Source organism: Salvelinus namaycush, chromosome 2, assembly GCF_016432855.1.
Source record: "Salvelinus namaycush isolate Seneca chromosome 2, SaNama_1.0, whole genome shotgun sequence".
Taxonomy (NCBI): Eukaryota; Metazoa; Chordata; class Actinopteri; order Salmoniformes; family Salmonidae; genus Salvelinus; species Salvelinus namaycush.
The window spans coordinates 70,036,695-70,061,841 of record NC_052308.1 but is presented as its reverse complement, the minus strand read 5'-3'; the positions used below and the strand labels follow the sequence as shown (position 1 = coordinate 70,061,841).

General features: G+C 45.2%; 1 protein-coding gene across 1 annotated transcript in view; it reads left to right on the top strand.

Annotated features, from left to right (window-relative positions):
• Positions 1-2,259: 2,259 nt before the first annotated feature.
• Positions 2,260-25,147, top strand: part of LOC120023156 (potassium voltage-gated channel subfamily KQT member 5-like) — a 142,580-nt gene continuing 119,692 nt past the window's right edge. Inside the window, exon 1 of the mRNA XM_038967168.1 lies at positions 2,260-2,609. Coding sequence (XP_038823096.1) covers positions 2,263-2,609 — 347 coding nt within the window. The 5' untranslated portion in view covers positions 2,260-2,262. The remainder of the gene's footprint in view (positions 2,610-25,147) is intronic.

Sequence of the window (25,147 nt, the reverse complement as noted above, 5' to 3'; positions counted from 1 at the left end):
GTCTAACTTGGGTATTTTGCGCAAAATGATCATTATCTGGCTAATAATGGGGGCCTCAAGGGAATAAATGGACCGGTGTGTTAGAAATGTCAGGGCTGAGTTCTAGTCCCAGTCCGCACCTGATATACTGTATGCAATTCTGGAGAGGGTGTATTGGAAGGACAGATGCGCTAACCTCTAGTAGAGAGATCTATGTGTGTGCAGACCTGTCTATGGGTCAGAGCTATGTAGTTAGGTGACACACACACACACACACTCTTTGACAGGGTGCTATCGCGTACAGGCTCTCATCTTACGACAGAACCTGCTGTCATCCAGAGAATATCCTCCATTGTCCCCTCTCTCCTTTATGTCATTTAATTATCTTTCTGCCATCAAAACGAGTGTTGTCCCTGCATGGTCAGCACTTACATACAGTATGTCCAAAAACGGCCTACATGATGACGAAACATATTGAATAAGCTCTATTGTAACCTACATTTTTACAGACGCTGTTATCCAGAGAGACTTAAAAGAGGAATTAGGGCGCCTTGCCTAGTCAGCTCAGGGATTCGAACCAGCAACCTTTCTGTTACTGGCCCAACCGCTAGGCTACTTGCCACCCAGTCTTAATGTGCTATCATGCTAACTTCATTGTGTTAGGCCTGTCAATGAGTAATTGAGTGTTGGCAAGAGCACAAACAGATCTGAGACCAGGCCACAGACAAGCATGTTCTTGTTCTGAGAAGTGCTATTGCAGTATTGAATACTACAGCGACTGCCTTTCTACAGCGCTTGCGGTATAGACAAGAGGAAATGTGTGTTCACTGAATGAGAGAATAATAAGCCACATGCCACACCTTCCTCTACAGGCAACAGTTTTACAGCAAAACAACATTTTGCAGCATCGACCATTCAGTAAGAATGAACAATGGATCTGTCTGTTTTTGGTTGAACAAAATTGAACTAACCAAGTTCTCCATCCCCCCATTAATTTGTTAACTATTTCTGTTTGAAGATCAACCAAGTCTATGATTTTAGTAATTGGGAAATGTATAAGGTGTAACAACCTATCCAATGTGTGGGTTATTATACTGCGCCGTGTCTCGGGATTTTATTTCGGGCCATGTCACGTGGTCATGGTGTTAGTAGCTGCAGACAGAGAACTAAGAGAAGGGGAGAAGAGGGGATATTAATAAGTGGGAATTCTTCACATAATTATTAATAAATCCAAGACGCTCATAATGATTATTTTTGCTATAGTCTAATGTCGTTTTGGGTGGCGCGCCGGCGGGTAGAATTCAGAACGACTTTTTCATCTGTGTAAGCTACTGTAGTCTAGATATTTTATACAGATGTCATACCGCTTGCGGTTTATTTTCCCATCGAATGGAATATATTTTCACTTCTGAATGGAAAATTCATTAAGCTATAGACTAGGCCTACTTGGTAGAGCATTCAAATGCGTCTCGTACTTTTTCACTTTAGTTATTTGCATCGTTTTTGCCTAAAGGCAAATTGAGTGCCACCTGAATAAAATCGTGGTTTTCAGTGCGACTTGTGTTTCAAGCGCTCAATTGACAATGAAATATCACTCAATCACTAAGGACTCCGCGGCTAGCTGAGATTATACTACCAGTTTCCAAGCACGGGGATATGCTGACTCGAAAATATCTGAAGATATGGAATTGTCATCAATACGTTGACATATGCTTCAATTGGAAACAATTCGTGTGGTGCGTTCTCTTTAGCATTTAATGCGCCGTATCGGCTGGCCGCAGCCATCATCGTGCGCCTCCACCGCGGACATTTATATTGGAAGCAACAGGCTGAGCTCATCGCGCTGGTGAGAAAGTCGCCTTTCGCCAGAGAAATCCACTTCCTGTGTGTTTATGCAAAACCATACGAGCCGAGTGCGTTCACCCGTGTCGTGCTGACTACAACTCCCCTTTAAACTACCTGGGATAGTGGTGACAATTTGTTGGAACTAGACCTCAAGAATTGCGGTCTTAGTGCATTTCGTTTACGCGCAGGCGACACACAGCTGTGGAAAACCCGACACTGCATGTGGAGTGCTGATGGTTGACAGGGCGAAAGAGGGCGTTCAAAACACAGACGCGTTAAACAGCGTGCCTTGGCTATGGTTTCATATCTAAATCCAAGGAGCTGGAATACTTAATTTGCTGTTCATTCAGAGAGCTCCACATCTACACCTCCAAGACAGCCACACATGCCCCAGAGGACCTTTGCACATCAGCACTTCATGCCCGCCCCGGTGATGCCATGCCCCGCAACCACAGCGGAGATGAAGGCGGCACGGGGCTCTGGATGAAAACTTCTCCGGGCCACCGCGCCGAGGGCTATGACTTGAAGGATGTGGAGTCCGGCCGAAGGATGATGAACAACGCCAGTGCTGGGGACGGTTTGCTGTCGGCCTCCAGTGCTACAGGTGCCGGGGGTTCGGAGAGCCTGAGGGGAAACAAGGGAGCCCGGCTCAGCCTGCTGGGGAAGCCGCTCATATACAGCGCTCAGAGCGGCCGGAGAAACGTCCGTTACCGAAGGCTGCAAAATTTACTGTACAACGTGCTGGAGAGACCACGAGCCTGGGCGTTCATCTACCATGCGTTTGTGTAAGTGAAACATTTCATACATCTATCTGCATGGTATGAAGTCTTCTTGCGCAGTTGTTTTATTCCCGCCATCGGTCAGGAGCTCGTGTGTCCACCTGTTGCGTCCACCTCGAAAGATGCTCCTGTAGAGTTCTACCACGATAAACGTTGGGCACATTTCTTGCAAATTTATCTAATTTGAATAAGAATGGGCCCATGATATCTGATGATAATCTGACATTATAATTTCAATAGGTTTTGGACTTTCCAAAATGCAGTCATTCTCTTTTATTTTTTTTTATTTTTTTTACCATATCTCATCAAAGAAATGACAGATTAACTGAACATTTATAACAGACAATCATATGCTGCTGTTTTACTAGTGCTAGATCCTACCCATCTCCAACCCTGGTCAATTAAGTTGATGTGGTGTATAGCCTACCAAGACTACTCAGAAGACAGCTAATTCTGAATTTCAAAACCCCCTCACACTGACTCCCACTGTTGAATTGTGCAAATTATTCAAGAGCGTTTGTGAAGTAAACATTGTACACAATGAGCGGTACAGATGCAGTGTCTACATTTGACTCAGTTTCTCACAGCAGGACAAGAATCCTGCAGCAACAGGAAATGTGAATAATTATGTGGATATTTACACTGACTGTACAAAACATTAGGAACACCTGCTCTTTCCATGAAACAGACTGACCAGGTGAATCTAGGTGAAAGCTATGATCCCTTATTGATGTCACTTGTTAAATCTACTATTTCAATCAGTGTAGATGAAGCGATTTTATACCCTTGAGACATGGATTGTGTACGTGTGCCATTCAGAGGTCGAATGGGCAAGACAACATATTTAAGTGTCTTTGAATGGGGTATGGTAGTAGGTGCCAGGCGCACTGGTTTGAGTGTGTCAAGAACTACAACGCTTCCAGTTTTTTCACCCTCAACAGTTTGCCATGTGTATCAATAATGGTTCACCACCCAAAGGACATCCAGCCAACTTGACACAACTGTGGGAAGCATTGGAATCAACATGAGCCAGCATCCCCGTGGAACACTTTCAACACCTTTTAGAGTCTATATGTGGATATGTATATTATATATACATTTTTTGTCGGGGTTGATACATTTTTCGTTAGGGCTAATCAGGACTGACATATTTATGTGGAAATTACACATAATTTCGCCGTTTAAACCTTGAATACACTACAAGTTTGCATTTCCTGCTGTGTAAGAACATTCCTGCAACAACAGGATGATCAAATTAAGATATGACATCAGTACATGATCACAAACAAACTTCTTTTGCAACAGACTACAATGTTGAGTAGGCTACAGTGATGAGAATGAGCACTATATACATTCATATGAGCACACCTTATACGAGTTCTGTGTTCCACTTCTATACGAGTTCTTTATATAGGCACTGTGTATGGGTTATTCTGCAAGTTCCTTACAGTGTTGATATTAAGCAAGTACTTTACTGTTCATGAGATCTGCTTCTATAGGCTTACATCACTTCTATATGAGTTCAGCGTACGAGTACTTTATATGAGACTTCTGTTTGGCCCTGAGGGCCTCCAGACCAGATACAGGAAAGAGTCAATCTTCACCGTGCCTCGGTGTCTCTGTCCATCTGGTCTCCGTCAGATAGCCTCCGTTTGTTGACCAGGCGACCAGCTGCATTTGATTTCCCACGTGTGACAGTGCTGTTATCACTGTCTGTCTCTCTGAGCCTGGCTGGAGGAAGGAAGTGTGTGTGGATGAGTGCAGGGTGCTGAGCATGTTTTGAGAATCAACATTCTGGGGTCATAGGGGAAGATTTAGCTAGTTTGTGTTTGTGTGTTGGGGGTATCTGCAGATCAATTGTGGGGTCACAGTTCCTTGTCACTCTCTTGCATTGACATGCTGCTGATCATGTTCTTCCAAGCATGCCTCATCATTGTGCCATTGAGCCATGCAGAAGACCAGTAGGCCTATGTGTATTGTGTTTCTGATACAGTACAGTATAGATACATTATTAGACCATTCTTTCCCTACCCACTGCAATGTAAGAAATGAGAACAATATTCTTACTACCCACAAAGCATCACTGTATTATTGCTATGTGATGTCATCGTGTCTGGGGTCTTCATCTCTGGAAAGGGGTGTCCTTTTTTATGATCCCCTGAAGAGAGTGTGTCCATTTTACGTCCCCTAGTTGTTCATGTAAACTCAGCAAAAAAAAGAGACCTGTCTTTCAAAGATCATTCGTAAAAATCCAAATAACTTCACAGATCTTCATTGTATGTAACAGCTTTCGTTGGTGGAAGGAGAGGAGGACCAAAATGCAGCGTGGTACGTATCCATAATATCATTTAATCGAGAATGAATACAAAATACAAAAGAACAAGAGAATAAATGAAAACCGAAACAGTCCCGTATGGTGCAAACACTAACACAGGAAACAACCACCCACAAAACACAATAGAAAACAGGCTACCTAAATATGGCTCCCAATCAGAGACAACAACTGACACCTGCCTCTGATTGAGAACCATACTAGGCCAAACACATAGAAATATAAATACAGAACAAAACATAGAAAAACAACATAGAATGCCCACCCCAACTCACGCCCTGACCAAACTAAAATAAAGACATAAAAAAGGAACTAAGGTCAGAACGTGACATTGTAAAGGGTTTAAACACTGTTTCCCATGCTTGTTCAATGAACCATAAACAATTAATGAACATGCACCTGTGGAACGGTCGTTAAGATACTAACAGCTTACAGACGGTAGGCAATTAAGGTCACAGTTATGAAAACTTAGGACACTAAAGAGACCTTTCTACGGACTCTGAAAAACACCAAAAGAAAGATGCCAGGGTCCCTGCTCATCTGCGTGAACGTGCCTTAGGCATGCTGCAAGGAGGCATGAGGACTGCAGATGTGGCCAGGGCAAGAAATTGCAATGTCCATACTGTGAGACGCCTAAGACAGCGCTACAGGGAGACAGGACGGACAGCTGATCGTCCTTGCAGTGGCAGACCACGTGTAACAACACCTGCACAGGATTGGTACATCCGAACATCACACCTGCGGGACAGGTACAGGATGGCAACAACAACTGCCCGAGTTACACCAGGAACGCAAAATCACTCCATCAGTGCTCAGACTGTCCGCAATAGGCTGAGAGAGACTGGACTGAGGGCATGTAGGCCTGTTGTAAGGCAGGTCCTCACCAGACATCACCGGCAAAACCCACCATCGCTGGACCAGATAGGACTGGCAAAAGTGCTCTTCACTGACGAGTCGCGGTTTTGTCTCACCAGGGGTGATGGTCGGATTCGCGTTTATCGTCGAAGGAATGAGCGTTACACCGAGGCCTGTACTCTGGAGCGGGATCGATTTAGAGGTGGAGGGTCTGTCATGGTCTGGGGCGGTGTGTCACTGTGTCATCGGACTGAGCTTGTTGTCATTGCAGGCAATCTCAACGCTGTGAGTTACAGGGAAGACATCCTCCTCCCTCATGTGGTACCCTTCCTGCATGCTCATCCTGACATGACCCTCCAGCATGACAATGCCACCAGCCATACTGCTCGTTCTGTGCGTGATTTCCTGCCATGGCCAGCGAAGAGCCCGGATCTCAATCCCATTGAGCACGTCTGGGACCTGTTGGATCGGAGGGTGAGGGCAAGGGCCATTCCCCCCAGAAATGTCCCAGAACTTGCAGGTGCCTTGGCGGAAGAGTGGGGTAACATCTCACATCAATAACTCGCAAATATGGTACAGTCCATGAGGAGATGCACTGCAGTACTTAATGCAGCTGGTGGCCACACCAGAAACTGACTGTTACTTTTGATTTTGACCCCCCCTTTGCTCAGGGACACATTATTCAATTTCTGTTAGTCACATGTCTGTGGAACTTGTTCAGTTTATGTCTCAGTTGTTGAATCTTGTTATGTTCATACAAATATTTACACATGTTAAGTTTGCTGAAAATAATCGCAGTTGACAGTGAGAGGACGTTTCTTTTTTTGCTGAGTTTATGTGTACACACACACACACACACACACACACACACACACACACACACACACACACACACACACACACACACACACACACACACACACACACACACACACTACATGTCAATGTTTTTAAACGTATGTAGATTGTAAAGTAATTTGTCTGTAATCTATTTTTCATCATGTGCCGCACCCCAGTAAGACTAGCTGTCTCCATTGGCGTCAGCTAATTGGGATCCTAATAAATCAAACTCAGGCGACTAAGGGATGGGGTGGTTACATCATTACTGCATTGTCAGTTTTTTTTATTAGAGCCCGTGAATCTGATAAGCCAGATTTGTTGATCGTATTCTCGACTGCAGAAGCTTGTCTCTTTGGGAGCGCATGGTTGTTTGGATCATGGCTGGGAAGTTAGTGAGGTATTTCTTTCAGCCCTGGGGAGATGAGCAAGAGTAGAGCATTAGATATGAAGGGTATCTGAGCACCTCAACCTCGCTTAACTATAGATCATGATACTGAGACTGATTGGTAATGGATTATACTGTATAGCTCCTATGATTGGTAATGGATAATGCTGTAAAGATCCTATGATTGGTAATGGATAATGCTGTATAGATCCTATGATTGGTAATGGATAATGCTGTATAGATCCTATGATTGATAATGGCTAATGCTGTAAAGATCCTATGATTGGTAATGGATAATGCTGTAAGGATCCTATGATTGGTAATGGATAATGCTGTATAGATCTTATGCGATTACCTTCATGCTTGCCAAGTCATCCGTAGTAACTGGTGTGAAGGGACAATAGATAGCCGTAATATGCAGTTGAATGGCTTATTCACTGTGTTTATAAGCTTTTAGAAATCCAATGGAACAAAATGTTGGTGATTTATTATAGATGCTATGTCTGCACTATACTGTACATAAGGATGATCATCTTTTTCAGCCTGAGGCCTTTCAAATCACAGTTGTTTAACAAGGCAGACAGCTGAAGGCAACCAGATTTCCTTGTCACACATGTGATCGCAATTGTCATCGGGTCAGTAGCAATGTCAATACTATGGCAAATGAATCAGGATATATGACATGCCTTTCATATAGTTTGTTTCGTTTTTTAAAAAAGGCATTATGTAAGAACTACTGTTTATTTGGGGTGTTATTGAAGAGGGGACTTTAACCAGTCAATCCCACCTGTAAAAGCTCCAGTGACTCTTCTGAAGCTCTACTTACATGACTCACATACCTGGGGTCCTGGGTGTCTGTGTGGGTTGTGTTGGTTCATCATCTGCGTCCTAGTGATGACCTTTCCTTTAACGAACGACTTTAGAATACTCTGGGAATGAATGAAGTGGATGTCAGAGAGGATTTACGGAGATACACATGTTTTCGCATGGCACTTTCTACGTTTCACTAATACGTTTCACAAATATTCCTCGGAGAAAGTCATAATAATTGGTCATTTGTCATTGGATTTGCCCATAATCCCTCTGCCATTTATTTTGTTCAGACATGTAAAGAAGTAATTAGTCCCCAACAATAAAAATTGGTTACAAAAAAAATCCCCAATCCCTCAATCACATTATTTTACAACAGTATGTCTAAAAACCAAGACAAACTGGCCCTGAACCAAATTGGATTCGTCTGATGATTGAGTCCAACATAACATGTTGTTTTTGTGTTTACTCCAATTCCAATGTCGCGTAATGCATTTTCGCCTGGCTATTTCAGTGAGCATTTTGATAACTCACAGAAGTTCCCCTTTGTCCCTGGCCATGCTTCCAGGCGGTACTGACTAGCACTCATCCACCTGGGTCCTTCACCTTTTCCTTGCCAAAACAGAAGGGACAGGAACAGAAGACTGAAGTGCACTTTAGTCAAGGCTTCAATCTAGTAGTATCCAGATCTACACCCTCCATATTGGCATGCTCTACCTCTACGACCTTTGACTTAGCATGCATACCGTGCCATTTATATGCAAATACATCCATATCGCATGAACAACAGTGCGTGGAACCCTAATACGACACGACCGCTACAAGTGTCAAGAAGACGATCACAATTTCAAATACTAAATTCTTCCATTTTTATACAAGGTTTAAGATCATAAGATCAGGGAAGATTAAGATCTCTGTCTCAAATACTTAATGATGATATAAGACTGCATACAGAGACCAAGCAGGATATGCACTGTATGTATTTATCCATTTCATTTGCCCGTTTGTGAGAGGGAGAGCAGGACTGAGGACTGAGACAGTCTTTGTGCCTAGCTGACTGCATCACTGACCGCCGGGGACTCATTTCCCTTCTGCCTACCCCCCTCTGGTCCCCCCCTCCCCCCAACACTCAGACACACAGTGCCGCCATTCATCTTACCTGTGGATTAATGAGATCCTATCCCTGCAAGTATGTCAGGGGCAGGAAAGCGTGGGGAAATGGATACGCACATGGAACCTTCCGCCTCGTCAGGTTCCTGCACTGGCATGCGGGATGGCTAAAGCCGGGTGTACACTACATGATTTTGGCCCCGATTTACCTGTCCCAGACAAGTTTTTGAGTACGGAGACAAAATCCTCATGTCGTTGCCTACTCGAGGCGCGCGGCTGTCACCGATGCTGGTTTAAAGTTAGCGGATCAGAGACGCAATATGAGGGCTACCGATCTCGTCTTTGAGCGGTCCCAGACCTCTAGATATTTTCAAACATGTTTTATTTTATCGACCCCAAATCTGCAATGCTCTTGTTGTGTGAGATATGTATTGACAAGTTTTGAGAACGGTGATTAGCAGTAGCCAATGAGAGCTCGCCAGAGAAGAAGCCAGTGAGATGATGACGTTGGATCACATCACCCAGAATGGGTAGACTCTCCAGCAGGAGTGATTACTACTAGTATGCGTTTGTACTTGCCTTTAACCAAAGCCAAAGCATCAAACCGTTACAGCTCTGAAGTTCACTATCGGTGTTATTCAATTCAAAATGTATTGGCTAGATATTTCAACTCTGTATGGCAAGCGTGAACGTCTGACTCACAACGTTTATGAGGCTGCTTTGAGCCACGTTAAATCTAAATACGTTAAATCTAATCACATCGTCACATCGTTGTTTTGGCGAGACAGCGTGGCATCGAGAATCATCACGACTAAGTGAAGAATCTTCTAGTGTGTGACCTCCGTCTGTGCCACATGGTTTAGTGTGCGCACCACTACGTTGGCAAGACGGGAAAAAACTACAGGAAAGACGTTTAATGTGATGTTAGGATTTTTGAAAGTCGTGTACTGTACACCTGGCTTAAAACACCAAGGCGTGCATCCCAAATGTCACCCTTTTCCCTATATAGTGCACTACTTTTGATAGGGCTCTGCCATTTGTGACGCAGCCCAACCCGCGAGGGAGGGAGTGAAGGAGCATGGAACGGTGATCCAAACTCCGTGCTCTCGGACAACGGAACACTGTTCCGAACCCAGTACATTCTAGGGTGTTTGTTCCCGAGTATGGCCAGGCTGGATGGTTGGATGAATGGTCTGTGGTGGATGTTGGATGAATGGTATAACACTGACAGTAAGCCTTCTGTGCATCACACCCAAAGGTGTTATGCAAGACTGTCTTTTTTTGCAATCTCTATCTATGATTGAGTTGTACAGGAAGTAAGTCATTTCCTCATGCAGAATCTATAAAAATGAAGGGTTTTTATGAAACTGAGATCAAGTAGACATAACCTTGAGCTGCTGTAAGCAATTCATCTGTCACTCTATTGGACACATCGAAATGCCACATCTTCTTCTTCCTGGAATCAACCTAGGCCACTGCCATGTTGTCCTTTTCCGGCTTCTCCCGCCTCGAGCAAGCCGGCATTCATCAACACACCAATGAAGAAGACACACATCATGCACCCATACTACACTGATGCACACTGCAATGGGAATGATGGCGCCAATGCTATTCACATTCTACGCTGTGCACTTTGTCAGTGTAATGGCCGCTTCTTCCTCTTATTTAAAGTTCATTAAAACATGGCATGCAGTACATTGTGTCACTGACTAACCAACCCAGAGCAATGTCCAATAGATTCAGTAAGTTCCCATACGCTCTCCCTTGTTTTCCCCATTGGAAGGCATGTGTAGTGTTTACTGGCTAGCTCTCTGACTCAATGGAAAAAGCGTGAGTCTACACGCTCAGTCAGGCGAAGGTGAAGTAATTCAGAAGCAGCGCCGCAGAGCCAGTAAACACTGTGTCCGGCGGTGTGATTCAGTAAGATGTGTAGATGTCGTTAAGAGAGGGGTGTCTTTTGAAAGAGGACAGAGTGTTTTGATAGTCACAAGGACCCCGCGTGACACAGAGCAGAAGCGTCAGACAGACGCGCTTGACGGCAGAGAAGACGGCGGCTGGTTGAAGCAAGGCCAGAACAGAGGTGATGACGAGAGGAAGCTTGAATAGAGACGTTGATGCAAGGAAGGAGTGTGTGTGTGCAAGGAAGCTTGTAAATGACAAGTGGTGGAAAAAGTACACAATTGTCATACTTGAGTAAAAGTATATAGAAAATGACTCAAGTAAAAGTAGTCACCCAGTAAAATACTACTTGAGTAAAAGTCAAAGTATTTCGTTTTAAATATACTTAAGTATCAAAAGTAAATGTTATTGCTAAAATATACTTAAATATATATATTTTAGAATTTAACCTTAATTTAACTAGTCAAGTCAGTTAAGAACACATTCTTATTTACAATGACAGCCTAGGGAACAGTGCCTTAACTGCCTTGTTCAGGGGCAGAACGACAGATTTTTACCTTGTCAGTTTGGGGATTCGATCTAGCAACATTTCGGTTACTGGCCCAACACTTTAACCACTAGGCTACCTGCCGCCCCATTATCAAATAGTAAAAGTATAAATAATTTCAAATTCCTTATATTCAGCAAACCACACAGCACCGTTTTCTTGTTTTTTAAATTTACAGATATCCAGGGGCACACTCCAGCATGAATGTGTGTTTCGTTAGTATGCCATATCAGAGGCAGGAGAGATGACCAGGGATGTTCTCTTGATAAGTGCGTGAATTGGACCATTTTCCTGTCCTGCTGAGCATTCAAAATGTAACGAGTACTTTTGGGTTGTCAGGGAAAATGTATGGAGTAAAAAGTACATTATTTTCTTTAGGAATATAGTGAAGTAAAAGTAAAAGTTGACAAAAATAGAAATAGTAAAGTACAGATACACCAAAAAACGACTTAAATAGTACTTTAAATAATTTTGACTTAAGCACTTTACACCACTGCTTGCTTGAGACGTCTGCAGTAAGTGTGTGTGTGTGTGTGTGTGTGTGTGTGTGTGTGTGTGTGTGTGTGTGTGTGTGTGTGTGTGTGTGTGTGTGTGTGTGTGTGTGTGTTGGGCCCAACAAGAGCACAGGCGGGGGAGTATGTTAGAGCCTTCGTGCTCTGAAGACGTGTCACAGAAATGTTCTCCCCATTCATTCACCCAAGTGGCCAAATATTCTGTTTGTGTGACAAAACGTTTTGACATGCTAATTATATTTAAATCATATTTAAATCTTTATATATTTTTTTTGACATGCTCCCCTTGTCCCTTGTTGACAACATTTATATTTGACTTTCTGCATAGCCTGCTTCTGTATCACACAGGTTTTAATCAAGGACTCTCCTTGGACTAGGTAAGTTCAGTAGATGTCTGACACACACACAAATCATCCCAATTTGATGATTCATGAAATAAGATTATATCAGATATATCGAACTCTGTAAGACCTAACACTGAGTTGAAGATCCAGTCCCACTTCTGTAAAGAACTCACCTTGAACTTAGCTTGTTGAAAACCTGTCAGACTCTCACACGAATCATCAGACTTAGGAAATGTAATGTTATCAGATATCCCGACCTGCATGTAGTTGTACATTGTACAGGTTCTAGCATGTAGTTCACTTCCATAGCACTATATGCCTAAGTGAGTCACTATGAATGGGCTCCGACACACAGGTGTCTAATTTCAGTACAATGTTTGCACTGAGGGAGTTCCCACATAACTGTTTTTAGAGATGGTCTATCTGCAAACATAGAAACACACAGGGCACTTCCACACAGGCGCATTGCGGTACGTTGCTTTAGCTAACAGATAAGACTCACTCATTTACCTAAACCAATACTCAACCGTTTCCCCTCCCACATGCCCTTAGGTTCTGAGAAGGCTATGCGACGTTGTGTGATCTTAATGGCACCCAGATCTCTGCTATCACAGAAGTATCACGTTGTTTTACATAGAGGCTCACTTTCAGTTTGCTTATGGGAGGTTTGTGTAACTGACAAGGGCACAGCCAATCATATCTGGGCATTCCACCAGTATCGGGACTCATACTGAGAAAAGGACCCCACTACCCAGCTCTTTGTCATCATCATCTCTCTGTTTTGATCATTCTTTCTTTCTTTTGCCGTTTCGATCAATGTAATTCCCCTCATCTCTCTCTCTCTCCTTCCCTTCTTTTCTCTCCACCTCAGTTGTTTGTTTGAAATTGTGCCTCTTCTCCTCTTATCTCCCATTGTGACCAGCGCAACAACAAAAAACAAATCCCGCTCGATGACATGCCCTCCACTGCTAGTCGGGTATAACTGCAGAGATCCCCCATCGCTGTCCCTCTCTCTGGGCTAAAGCCTCACTCTGCCTTTGCCAACGGGGTTTCTCCGCACTACTCTCTAACCCCAAGCTAGCATTAGCGGCTAAGCATATTGACTAGCGAACTACCATAGCGAGGACACAGACATTCTGAGCAAGGAGGGAGGAATAGAGCCCTGTACGGGCATGAATTTTAAGCCTGAGCCCTACCCATGCTTGCGACATTCAGGCCTTACCCTACCCAGGCCTGATGCTGCCAAATTTAAGGCCCTACCCGAAATCAGCAATAACTTCCTCCGTTAGTAAATCCATTAGCTGCTCCTCTCTGTCTGCCACTCGCCCGCACTCTGCTCATGCCTGCTTTGAGTCTGTAAGTATCCATAGCAACGGCTTCTCTTGAGCTCCTCAGTGATGAGACATGAGAGAGCAGTGAGCTGTTAGCTACTTTTCCGTCACTCTAAACTCAGACAAAACGTTATTATTTTCTCTCCTGTTTTATATGTGACGAGGTTGAAGCGCCTCTGACACCATGATATGATCGTCAGATTGGACTGTACTGCGCAGCTTCAAAACATTAGTGATCAATTTAGCGATACCACAGCCCTACCCGTTCCCTGGTTAGTGATGAAAAACACCTCTACCCGCCCGAACCCCATATATAATGTCGGGCTCGGGTCGGGTAGCAGAGCTCTAGGGAGGGAGCACGTGCGTCGGGTATCTGTCCTCTCCGCTTTGTTGTCTTGTTAGCTGTCTCCTTTACTGTGTTGCTGTTGTTGTTTATGTTGTTAATGTTCCTCCAGCTTTAAACACAAATGGGGGAGAAATGGGCCCAGCAGATGCTAGCCTCTGAGGGAGATGGAGGGATGGAGGGGAGGCTACTTGACTTATGTGGATTTGGACGTATTTGGACAAATAACTCATTTTTTTAGGCTATTAATGATGTCTACTGGCAAATTGGAAAATATCCAAAATAGTACTTAAAAACTAAGACGGGCTTGAGCTCCCTCTGTCCTTGGTCTGAGAGAGTGTTATGTGGATTTTGGACAAATAACTTGGGATTTCAAGGAATTCTGAGAATGTGTCGTAGGCCTATCCAAAATAGATCAAAGAAGCTAAGACGTTCGACCTCCTGCTTGGATTGTAAGTAAACCCAACCATCCCTCAAAACCTTCTTGAGATCCTCAAAGTGAAAAGGGCAATTTTCAGAGTGCAGTACATCATCTCCATAGCAACCATCAAGGCTGTTACTAGACGGGGTGGTAGGCTGAAGAAAATGCACACTCTAATGTCTCTCTCATCTGGCCAGTATAGCTCTTCTTACCAAACAGCTAACACACTGTCACCCACCGCTAGGCTAAAGCTACTCTAGTTAGCCATGGGAGACAGTTAGCCACTAGCCGTGCCCGGGTTGCCACTGCTTCCCTTTGTAGTGCTATATTTAGCGACTAAGCTAAGTGTGGACGTCCGTTTCCCCCCCTCGAAGAGTCACACAGCCACTCCCCCAACCCCGACACACACACACACACACACAGTAGAGCTATTCCGTCACTCTGGTCATTTTCACGTCACATGGGTTATGTGCACCTCGAGCAGTGTTGAAGCCGGGACCCGTTTGCCAGGGGCCCTTTGTTGGTGATTAGACGTCATCATCAGACAGTAGCATCCTCTGCCGGGCCACACTAACAACGGAGGAGTTGGCATAGCAGTGGGGGAATCAAAACATGGTGCTGACTAATACATGGGATTCATAGGTTTCTGGATTTGGTTTCCTCTCTCTCTCTCTCTCTCTCTCTCTCTCTCTCTCTCTCTCTCTCTTGGATTTATTTTGTTATTCTTTTTTAATTTGATTTTAATTTGTCACACAGGTTTACTTTGGGTTAAGTATCCCTAGCGGTTGCAAATTACACACTCTTTGGGTCAAATACTTCTGTCTTGAATTACTCATTGAAAAATGGCCTACGGGCCTTTAATATGCAGCTTAGTGGAGTCTTTACAGGGTGCCCACATAGTATTTAATGCAGCACCGTCTTATCTAACGTAGGCTCGGTCAACATTGTGATGTGGTCAGCATTATTTAAGGGAGAGCCATCCAAGGGCAGTGGGTTGTCTACATCAGTGTCCAGTTAGCTAATGGTGTTGCTGCCTGCAAGGGTCAGACAGAGTGACGCGTCCTGGAGAGAGTGGACAGCAGCAGCAGCAAGAGAGAGAAGCCAGGTTGGTCCCTTGGTAGTGGTGTCTACAGTATCTGGGGCCCTCTGACCTCCATGTGTTACCCACAAGGCCCCAAGACAGCTGGCCAAGCAGCCTGTCCACCAACACTGGTGTCCCCTCCACCTTGAGAGGGAGAGAAAGGGGGAGAGAGCAGGGATGATGGAGGGAGAGACAAAGAAAGAGAGGGAGTGGGAGAGAAAGAGCAACATAGAGGATAAGAGGAAAGAAAAGTGGAAAAGAGAGAGATGTGCTGTCTGGCTCTCTCTAGTGCCTCTAGACTGGAAGGCAGTGCTGGTCGGTGGAAACATTGCTCCGTTCTGTCTTACTACAGCATGTCAGCAGCACTACTCACTGCAGCACTAGGTGCTATCTTCCCTTTGAAAAACCCTTTTTGGTTCCAGGTAGAACGGTTTTGGGTTCCAGGTAGAACGGTTTTGGGTTCCATGTGGAACCCATTCCACGGAGGGTTGTACATGGAACCCAAAAAGGTTCTACCTGGAACACAAGAGGGTTTTTACCTGGAACCAGGGGGACAGCGGAATAACTCTTATGGAGCCCTTTGTTCTCTGGAGTGTACGCCTCAAATGTGTTTACTAAAACTCATTTAAAAATGTGTTTACTAGACCTCACTTAAAAATGTGTTTACTAGACCTCACTTAAAAATGTGTTTACTAGACCTCATTTAAAAATGTGTTTACTAGACCTCCCTTAAAAATGTGTTTACTAAACCTCACTTAAAAATGTGTTTGCTAAACATCCCTTAAAAATACTGTTTACTAAACCTCCCTTAAAAATGTGTTTACTAAACCTCACTTAAAAATGTGTTTACTAAACCTCTCTTAAAAATGTGTTTACTAAACCTCCCTTAAAAATGTGTTTACTAAACCTCACTTAAAAATGTGTTTACTAAACCTCACTTAAAAATGTGTTTGCTAAACATCCCTTAAAAATGTGTTTACTAAACCTCACTTAAAAATGTGTTTGCTAAACATCCCTTAAAAATGTGTTTACTAAACCTCACTTAAAAATGTGTTTACTAAACCTCCCTTAAAAATGTGTTTACTAAACCTTACTTAAAAATGTGTTTACTAAACCTCACTTAAAAATGTGTTTGCTAAACATCCCTTAAAAATGTGTTTACTAAACCTCCCTTAAAAATGTGTAAAGAAATTGGAACTTAATCACAGTTCTTATTGGGGAGATGAATCAGGTTTCACTTTCAGTTGACGAGGATGATGAAAGTCGTTCATTTTATGAGTTAAACACCAAATACTGAGGAAGTATAAAATATGTATCTCCTCCTTCAGTGCCTGTTACTTCCTTTAGTTGTTTATCCTGCTGCTATTATGAGTAATCACAAGCTTAGAAGCAGCCCATTGAACATGCATCTCTTTGTGTGTGTGTGTGTGTGTGTGTATGTGTGTGTGTGTGTGTGTGTGTGTGTGTGTGTGTGTGTGTGTGTGTGTGTGTATGTGTGTGTGTGTGTGTGCGTGTGTGTGAATAAGCAAGAGGAGCTTGTTTGCACAGCATGTTCTGAAATGAAAGAACTCTCTTTCTCTCTCTGTCACTACAGGCCCTCGGCCCTCTCTCCTCCTTCTCCTCCCTCTCTCTTTCCTCTCCGCCCGCTCTCCTCCTTCTCCTCCCTCTCTCTTTCCTCTCCGCCCGCTCTCCTCCTTCTCCTCCCTCTCTCTTTCCTCTTCTCCCTCTCTCCTTCTCCTCCTTCTCTCTTTCCTCTCCACCCTCTCTCCTCCTTCTCCTCCCTCTCTCTTTCCTCTTCACTCTCTCGCCATGTCCACACCGCCCATTTCAACACTATTTCTTCTGCGTTCCAAAATAGCCAAACTGACATCACCAATTCCCCCACCCCATCACCACCCCCATCGAAATCGAGGTTGCTATTGGCAACTGTCCGTGACCCTAGCCAATAAAGAGAGGTTGTACACAGCGCTCCTGCTTGAGGGCATAAAAAGACTCACTGTGGGAAATGTCGAGACAGAGAGAGAGAGCGAGAGAGGGAGAGAGGAGAAGAGGTGGAACGATAGAACAACCTCTCTGAACGGGCGACCCTCTAAGGCTCGTCTCGGTGAAAACCTCCCAGCAGCCTCGGAGGCAGCTGAGAATGTTGCTTTAGCTCTCTGTCTTGATATCTCATTGGGCAACAAGATATCTATATCGAGCCTATTGGTTGGTTGCCTAGCTAGCTTACTGAATGGTGCTGCATAGCATAGGGCTTTCGCTGTATACAATATGGTTCCCCTATAAGGATTGTGGCTCACCATAGACGACTGTGTAATGTGTGAATGGAACAGTGTGAGTTTCTTACAGCTGTCTCCTTTTGGTTCTGCTTGTATCTTACCACACTTTTGGTTCGTCAAGTTACATTGACTTTTGACATTGCTTTTTCTCCTGGGGTGTATTTCAGGCCCCTCTATCAACAAGGTCAAAGTTCAACAAATGTTTAAGGCCGAGTTCTGTGAGAGTGGTCCACACTTCAGGTCAACCTTGTGTTTTTTCTCTCTACACACACACACACACACACACACATACCCACACACACACACACACACACACACACAAACACACATACCCACGCATGCACGAGCACGCAAACACACACACGCACACACACGCACACACATTGACACACATTTACACACACACACACACTATAACCCCCCGGTCGGACTAAACTAGTGAGACTCCACAGACCCAGCCGTAGCTTGATAATCACACACTACCCTTGCCAACAAAAATGAAACTCTTTATTTGTGTTCTTTGAAATGAGGGAAAGTTTGCTGGAAATACCACACGGGTTGGATTTGGGTTGTTCGGTTGCCATCTATCCACAGAGCTGTATGAATGGGGGTTAAGTTAGTTTGGCAAAACAGAGGAAGAGAGAGAGAGAGAGAGAGAGAGAGAGAGAGAGAGAGAGAGAGAGAGAGAGAGAGAGAGAGAGACAGAGGAAGAGAGAGAGAGAGAGATGAAGAGAGAGAATGAGAGAGAGGGGAGAGAGAGAGACAGATGAAGAGAGAGAGAGAGAGAGAGGGGAGAGAGAGAGACAGAGGAAGAGAGATAATGAGAGAGAGGGGAGAGAGAGAGACAGAGGAAGAGAGATAATGAGAGAGAGGGGAGAGATCCTACACAGGCTGTTGACATGAAGTGATATACATTTCCTTTTGAAATCGTTCTACTACTCTGCTATTGCCATTTTCTCTCTGGATAGATCAGCTGTCTATCAGTGTGAGTGTCATGATGTTCTCCATCTACTCTTTATCCACGAGCTATGACTTTCCCGTCACAGTTGAAGGGTTGCCAATGCCATTCTCCATAGCTGTGTGTGCTCTCTGGCTTGCCCCTGCTCTCAGTAAGCACTGACTGGGACTTTGGAGATGATATGCTTTTAACTGAAAGTAACTGTGTGTGTGTGTGTGTGTGTGTGTGTGTGTGTGTGTGTGTGTGTGTGTGTGTGTGTGTGTGTGTGTGTGTGTGCACGCGTGTGTGTGTGTTTATGTGAGAGCAGCAGCCTCGTCTTGTGTGTAGTGTGTCCTGCCAGCTGGACTGTCAACCCCAATCGGCATCCAAGGGACTGCAAGGAAAGAACGGGGGAGGGACACATAAAACAGAGCTTTTAACATCCAATGGTTCACCCCATACTGGATTATTCTCCCCCTCTCTGAAGTATTATGGTTCAGTCCATTTAGCTGAAACGTCAAGACACTCAAGAATCCTTACACAGTTGTAAATCCCTCGTAATCACTTCAGCATCACAGTACACCTCATTAAACTGCCAGTTATCCTCCTAAAAGTATTCTGAAGTGTTAGAGGTCACTTCATTTAACTATCACATTTTCTAAGCATAAACAACCCATTTACCCACTCAACAATCCTCGTAACGTTGTAAATCACGGCCATGTTTAGTGTCCAGTTATTCTCCATAAACTATTCAGTTGGAGCAGAATGGACCTCGGCCCAGGTTGGGCCTTATTGCTATTGTTTGCCCGTTCATGTCCGCTCACCGCATGTAGCCTGGACAAGTCAAGTCCTCCGTGTTCATCTTTACAAAGCGATGCTTGACCCCCGGGAAGGAAGCCAAATTGGTGTGTGTGTGTTGAGCAACTGGGCAGCGACACACCCACCAGCTGCTTGTTTGAATAGCAGTGCCTGTGTGTGTGTGAGTGTGTGGGTGCTGGCTGAGATAGCTATACAGTAGCTCCATTGAATGGGCTCATATTATCAACTATGCTTTTAATAGGGCTGAGAGAGAGAGAGAGTGAGAGAGAGAAAGAGAGAGAATAGGACAGAGAGGGAGAGAGGGGGGAGAGAGAGCGAGAGAGAGAGAGGGGGGGGTGAGGGGTGGAGAGTGTGAGGGGGGAGAGAGAGAGAGAAAGATAGGGAGAGAGAGAGAGAGAGGGGGAGAGAATGAGAGGGGGGATAGAGGGGAGGAAGAGCGAGAGAGAGAGAGAGAGAGAGAGAGAAAGGGGGGGTGAGGGGAGAGAGAGACAGAGGGGGGGAGTGAGGGGGGAGAGAGGGGGGGAGAGCGAGAGAGAGAGGGGGGATAGAGAAAGGCAGAGAGAGAGAGGGGGGGGGGAGAGAGAGAGGGAGAGAGTGTCTGGTTGACTATAGTAGTATTACTGTATTGTTGTCTAATGGATAGAGCCCTGTCTGTTACGTAAACTCCATTCTAATCTATTCAAATCCCATATAGCTAGACAGTAGAGATAAAACTGCATACATAAGCATGATCCCATGTCACTTTTTAAATGTATTTTATGCCTCATTGGCTATAGTGTGTAAGAGAGAAATAGACACAGTATCTCTCACGATCTCCCAATGAGAAAAACTCATTGCAATGAATAAAGAGCGCTAACCTCTTCATACTGTAATTGTAGTGTTCTGGGCTCAGGCAGAACTACCGCCACGGACTGACTGCCACTGACTGAGGTTTTTGGAAACATTTATATTTGCACAATCCCTGGTGAGGATTGTGAAATAGAATGATTGTTCTTGGCAGTTGTTGCGGAGATGGAAAACTGATCGTCGTTATTGGTTTTTATAGGAGAATTAAACATATTTTAATGAGAGATTGATGTATAATTTATATTTAGATATAATCCATAAAGTATGAAGGCTTGCATATCTGTTTTCTGCAGCTCCTTGTGCTTGTAGCCGTATTTGCGCTGTGACATTCGAGTCTTTTAGTCTTTTATTCATAGAGTGAAATAAAATATAGACAAAGAGGACTTACACTGCAGCCAAATCCCTGTCTGACTAAGAGGTCATTTGTCACGAAGGCTCCTTAACATTCCACTCCCTGGAAATATACTCTTCGTTCAGTAGCCTGAACTTATCACTGCTGGTGTAGATGGCGAGTTATTAGGAATGCTGTTTTATGGACGTCTTACACATGATGATTTCTCACTGTGTGACTAGAACTATTGCGTGTCCGTCTGTCTGTGTGTGTGTGTGTGTGTGTGTGTGTGTGTGTGCACGCGCGCTGTCCATCTGTCCGTCCTTCCGCCTGTTTCTCTCTGTCTTTCTCTCACTCTTTCCCTGTCCAACTCTCTCTAATACAGTACCTGCTACTCCTCTGCCCTACCTTGCTCCCTCACTGTTACCCTCTCTGTAAGGACATGTTCCAGCCAGCCTGGCCCTTCACTGATACATCTGTTCTCTCTGTAAGGATGTGTTCCAGCCAGCCTGGCCCTTCACTGATACGTCTGTCCTCTCTGTAAGGACGTGTTCCAGCCAGCCTGGCCCTCCACTGATACATCTGTTCTCTCTGTAAGGACATGTTCCAGCCAGCCTGGCCCTCCACTGATACATCTGTTCTCTCTGTAAGGACATGTTCCAGCCAGCCTGGCCCTCCACTGATACGTCTGTTCTCTCTGTAAGGACATGTTCCAGCCAGCCTGGCCCTTCACTGATACGTCTGTTCTCTCTGTAAGGACATGTTCCAGCCAGCCTGGCCCTCCACTGATACGTCTGTTCTCTCTGTTAGGACATGTTCCAGCCAGCCTGGCCCTCCACTGATACGTCTGTTCTCTCTGTAAGGACATGTTCCAGCCAGCCTGGCCCTCCACTGATACGTCTGTTCTCTCTGTAAGGACATGTTCCAGCCAGCCTGGCCCTCCACTGATACGTCTGTTCTCTCTGTAAGGACATGTTCCAGCCAGCCTGGCCCTCCACTGATACGTCTGTTCTCTCTGTAAGGACATGTTCCAGCCAGCCTGGCCTTCCACTGTTACGTCTGTTCTCTCTGTAAGGACATGTTCCAGCCAGCCTGGCCCTCCACTGATACGTCTGTTCTCTCTGTAAGGACATGTTCCAGCCAGCCTGGCCCTCCACTGATACGTCTGTTCTCTCTGTAAGGACATGTTCCAGCCAGCCTGGCCCTCCACTGATACGTCTGTTCTCTCTGTAAGGACATGTTCCAGCCAGCCTGGCCCTCCACTGATACGTCTGTTCTCTCTGTAAGGACATGTTCCAGCCAGCCTGGCCTTCCACTGTTACGTCTGTTCTCTCTGTAAGGACATGTTCCAGCCAGCCTGGCCCTCCACTGATACGTCTGTTCTCTCTGTAAGGACATGTTCCAGCCAGCCTGGCCCTCCACTGATACGTCTGTTCTCTCTGTAAGGACATGTTCCAGCCAGCCTGGCCCTCCACTGATACGTCTGTTCTCTCTGTAAGGACATGTTCCAGCCAGCCTGGCCCTTCACTGATACGTCTGTTCTCTCTGTAAGGACATGTTCCAGCCAGCCTGGCCCTCCACTGATACGTCTGTTCTCTCTGTAAGGACATGTTCCAGCCAGCCTGGCCCTCCACTGATACGTCTGGTCTCTCTGTAAGGACATGTTCCAGCCAGCCTGGCCCTTCACTGATACGTCTGTTCTCTCTGTAAGGACATGTTCCAGCCAGCCTGGCCCTCCACTGATACGTCTGCTATACGCCCCTCCACAGTCGCTCCACATTAACCTCAGCGTGCTAACAGGCTAGCTAGGGCCTTGTCTGTGCCGGTGGGAAAACGGGCGCATCGGATCTGAAGAACTGGGTCGTTACTGTGACCTAATTGCCTTGGAATGTGCTGATGCTCTGGTTTTCTAGAAGGTTCGCTCTGATCTGACGCTGCCATTGTTTTCTTGTCATTTTTTCTCTCCTTCGTCCCTTTCTCCTGCTGCTTAATGTGCCTTTTATACGTGCTGTGATCGGCAGAAGTGCTGAGGGGTGACATCGCTGACGCTTTTGTGACATCGTATTCGTAACTGGAGAGATTGTTAGTGTCGATCAAACAGGGGTTGTTTTTGCGTTAACCTTTGAGTGACCTAGGTAACACTTGCACCCGCAGCAATTGCGTCATCCCATGGCCTGAGCAGCTGTTTCCCGTTTCTTCACCTGGTCCTGCTGATTATGGTAGTTCGTCCTCTGTCCTTCCTTAACCTTCTATGACTAATAGAAGTGCCGTTACGTGTTTATGAAGACTTATGTACTCCGATGCGCCTAGGTAAGTGTCTGACTGTCTGATACTGAATATATGAAGACTTCTGTCCTCCGATGCGCCTAGGTAAGTGTCTGACTGTTCTTCTATCTCTCGTCGACCTTCAATGACTCAGTGCCATGGCAGTTTTAAAAAGACCGTGTCAGTGTGTCTGTCTGACTCTCAGATAATCGGTAGGTGAGTACTTTCACACATCCGGTCCATTTTTGGAAGCACCATTTGCCTTTCAATCACTAATAAAAAAATACCATCCCAATTTCATGAAGATGACCTTCGACGGCACCTACTGTGTGACTTTCTGACTATCGTGACTATGATCCAGTATATTCTGTGTCTTATGCAGTACATTAACACGTCTGTGCTATTTTTAGAATAACCTTGCCCTTTGAAACTCAGTCTCTAAGCAAAAAGGACTCAAACTTACACAAGGTGAAAACAAAAAGGTACAACTTCCCTGGCACCCTTCATTGTCACAAATCCCACATTGGCCTACTTATAGAGACCTTTGTTGTTGTGGTGGTTTAAAGCAGGAGATTTGTCGCCAGTGGTAGTTGTTTTGAGGCTGGATAACTATGACTACTTCATAATAGGGTTCTGGGTGTTTGTCCACTTCTGCTTCTGTTCTGGGTGTTTGTCCAGTTCTGCTTCTGTTCTGGGTGTTTGACCACTTCTGCTTCTGTTCTGGGTGTTTGTCCAGTTCTGCTTCTGTTCTGGGTGTTTGACCACTTCTGCTTCTGTTCTGGTTGTTTGTCCACTTCTGCTTCTGTTCTGGGTGTTTGTCCAGTTCTGCTTCTCTTCTGGGTGTTTGACCAGTTCTGCTTCTCTTCTGGGTGTTTGACCAGTTCTGCTTCTCTTCTGGGTGTTTGACCAGTTCTGCTTCTGTTCTGGGTGTTTGACCACTTCTGCTTCTGTTCTGGGTGTTTGTCCACTTCTGCTTCTGTTCTGGGTGTTTGTCCACTTCTACTTCTGTTCTGGGTGTTTGTCCACTTCTGCTTCTGTTCTGGGTGTTTGTCCACTTCTGCTTCTGTTCTGGGTGTTTGTCCACTTCTGCTTCTGTTCTGGGTGTTTGTCCACTTCTGCTTCTGTTCTGGGTGTTTGTCCACTTCTGCTTCTGTTCTGGGTGTTTGTCCACTTCTGCTTCTGTTCTGGGTGTTTGTCCACTTCTGCTTCTGTTCTGGGTGTTTGACCAGTTCTGCTTCTGTTCTGGGTGTTTGTCCAGTTCTGCTTCTGTTCTGGGTGTTTGACCAGTTCTGCTTCTCTTCTGGGTGTTTGACCACTTCTGCTTCTGTTCTGGGTGTTTGACCACTTCTACTTCTGTTCTGGGTGTTTGTCCACTTCTGCTTCTGTTCTGGGTGTTTGTCCACTTCTGCTTCTGTTCTGGGTGTTTGTCCACTTCTGCTTCTCTTCTGGGTGTTTGTCCACTTCTGCTTCTGTTCTGGGTGTTTGTCCACTTCTGCTTCTGTTCTGGGTGTTTGTCCAGTTCTGCTTCTGTTCTGGGTGTTTGACCAGTTCTGCTTCTGTTCTGGGTGTTTGACCAGTTCTGCTTCTGTTCTGGGTGTTTGACCAGTTCTGCTTCTCTTCTGGGTGTTTGTCCAGTTCTGCTTCTGTTCTGGGTGTTTGTCCAGTTCTGCTTCTGTTCTGGGTGTTTGACCAGTTCTGCTTCTGTTCTGGGTGTTTGACCAGTTCTGCTTCTCTTCTGGGTGTTTGTCCAGTTCTGCTTCTGTTCTGGGTGTTTGACCACTTCTGCTTCTGTTCTGGGTGTTTGTCCACTTCTGCTTCTGTTCTGGGTGTTTGTCCACTTCTGCTTCTGTTCTGGGTGTTTGTCCACTTCTGCTTCTGTTCTGGGTGTTTGTCCACTTCTGCTTCTGTTCTGGGTGTTTGTCCACTTCTGCTTCTGTTCTGGGTGTTTGTCCAGTTCTGCTTCTGTTCTGGGTGTTTGACCAGTTCTGCTTCTCTTCTGGGTGTTTGACCAGTTCTGCTTCTCTTCTGGGTGTTTGACCAGTTCTGCTTCTCTTCTGGGTGTTTGACCAGTTCTGCTTCTCTTCTGGGTGTTTGACCAGTTCTGCTTCTCTTCTGGGTGTTTGACCAGTTCTGCTTCTCTTCTGGGTGTTTGACCAGTTCTGCTTCTGTTCTGGGTGTTTGACCAGTTCTGCTTCTGTTCTGGGTGTTTGACCAGTTCTGCTTCTGTTCTGGGTGTTTGACCACTTCTGCTTCTGTTCTG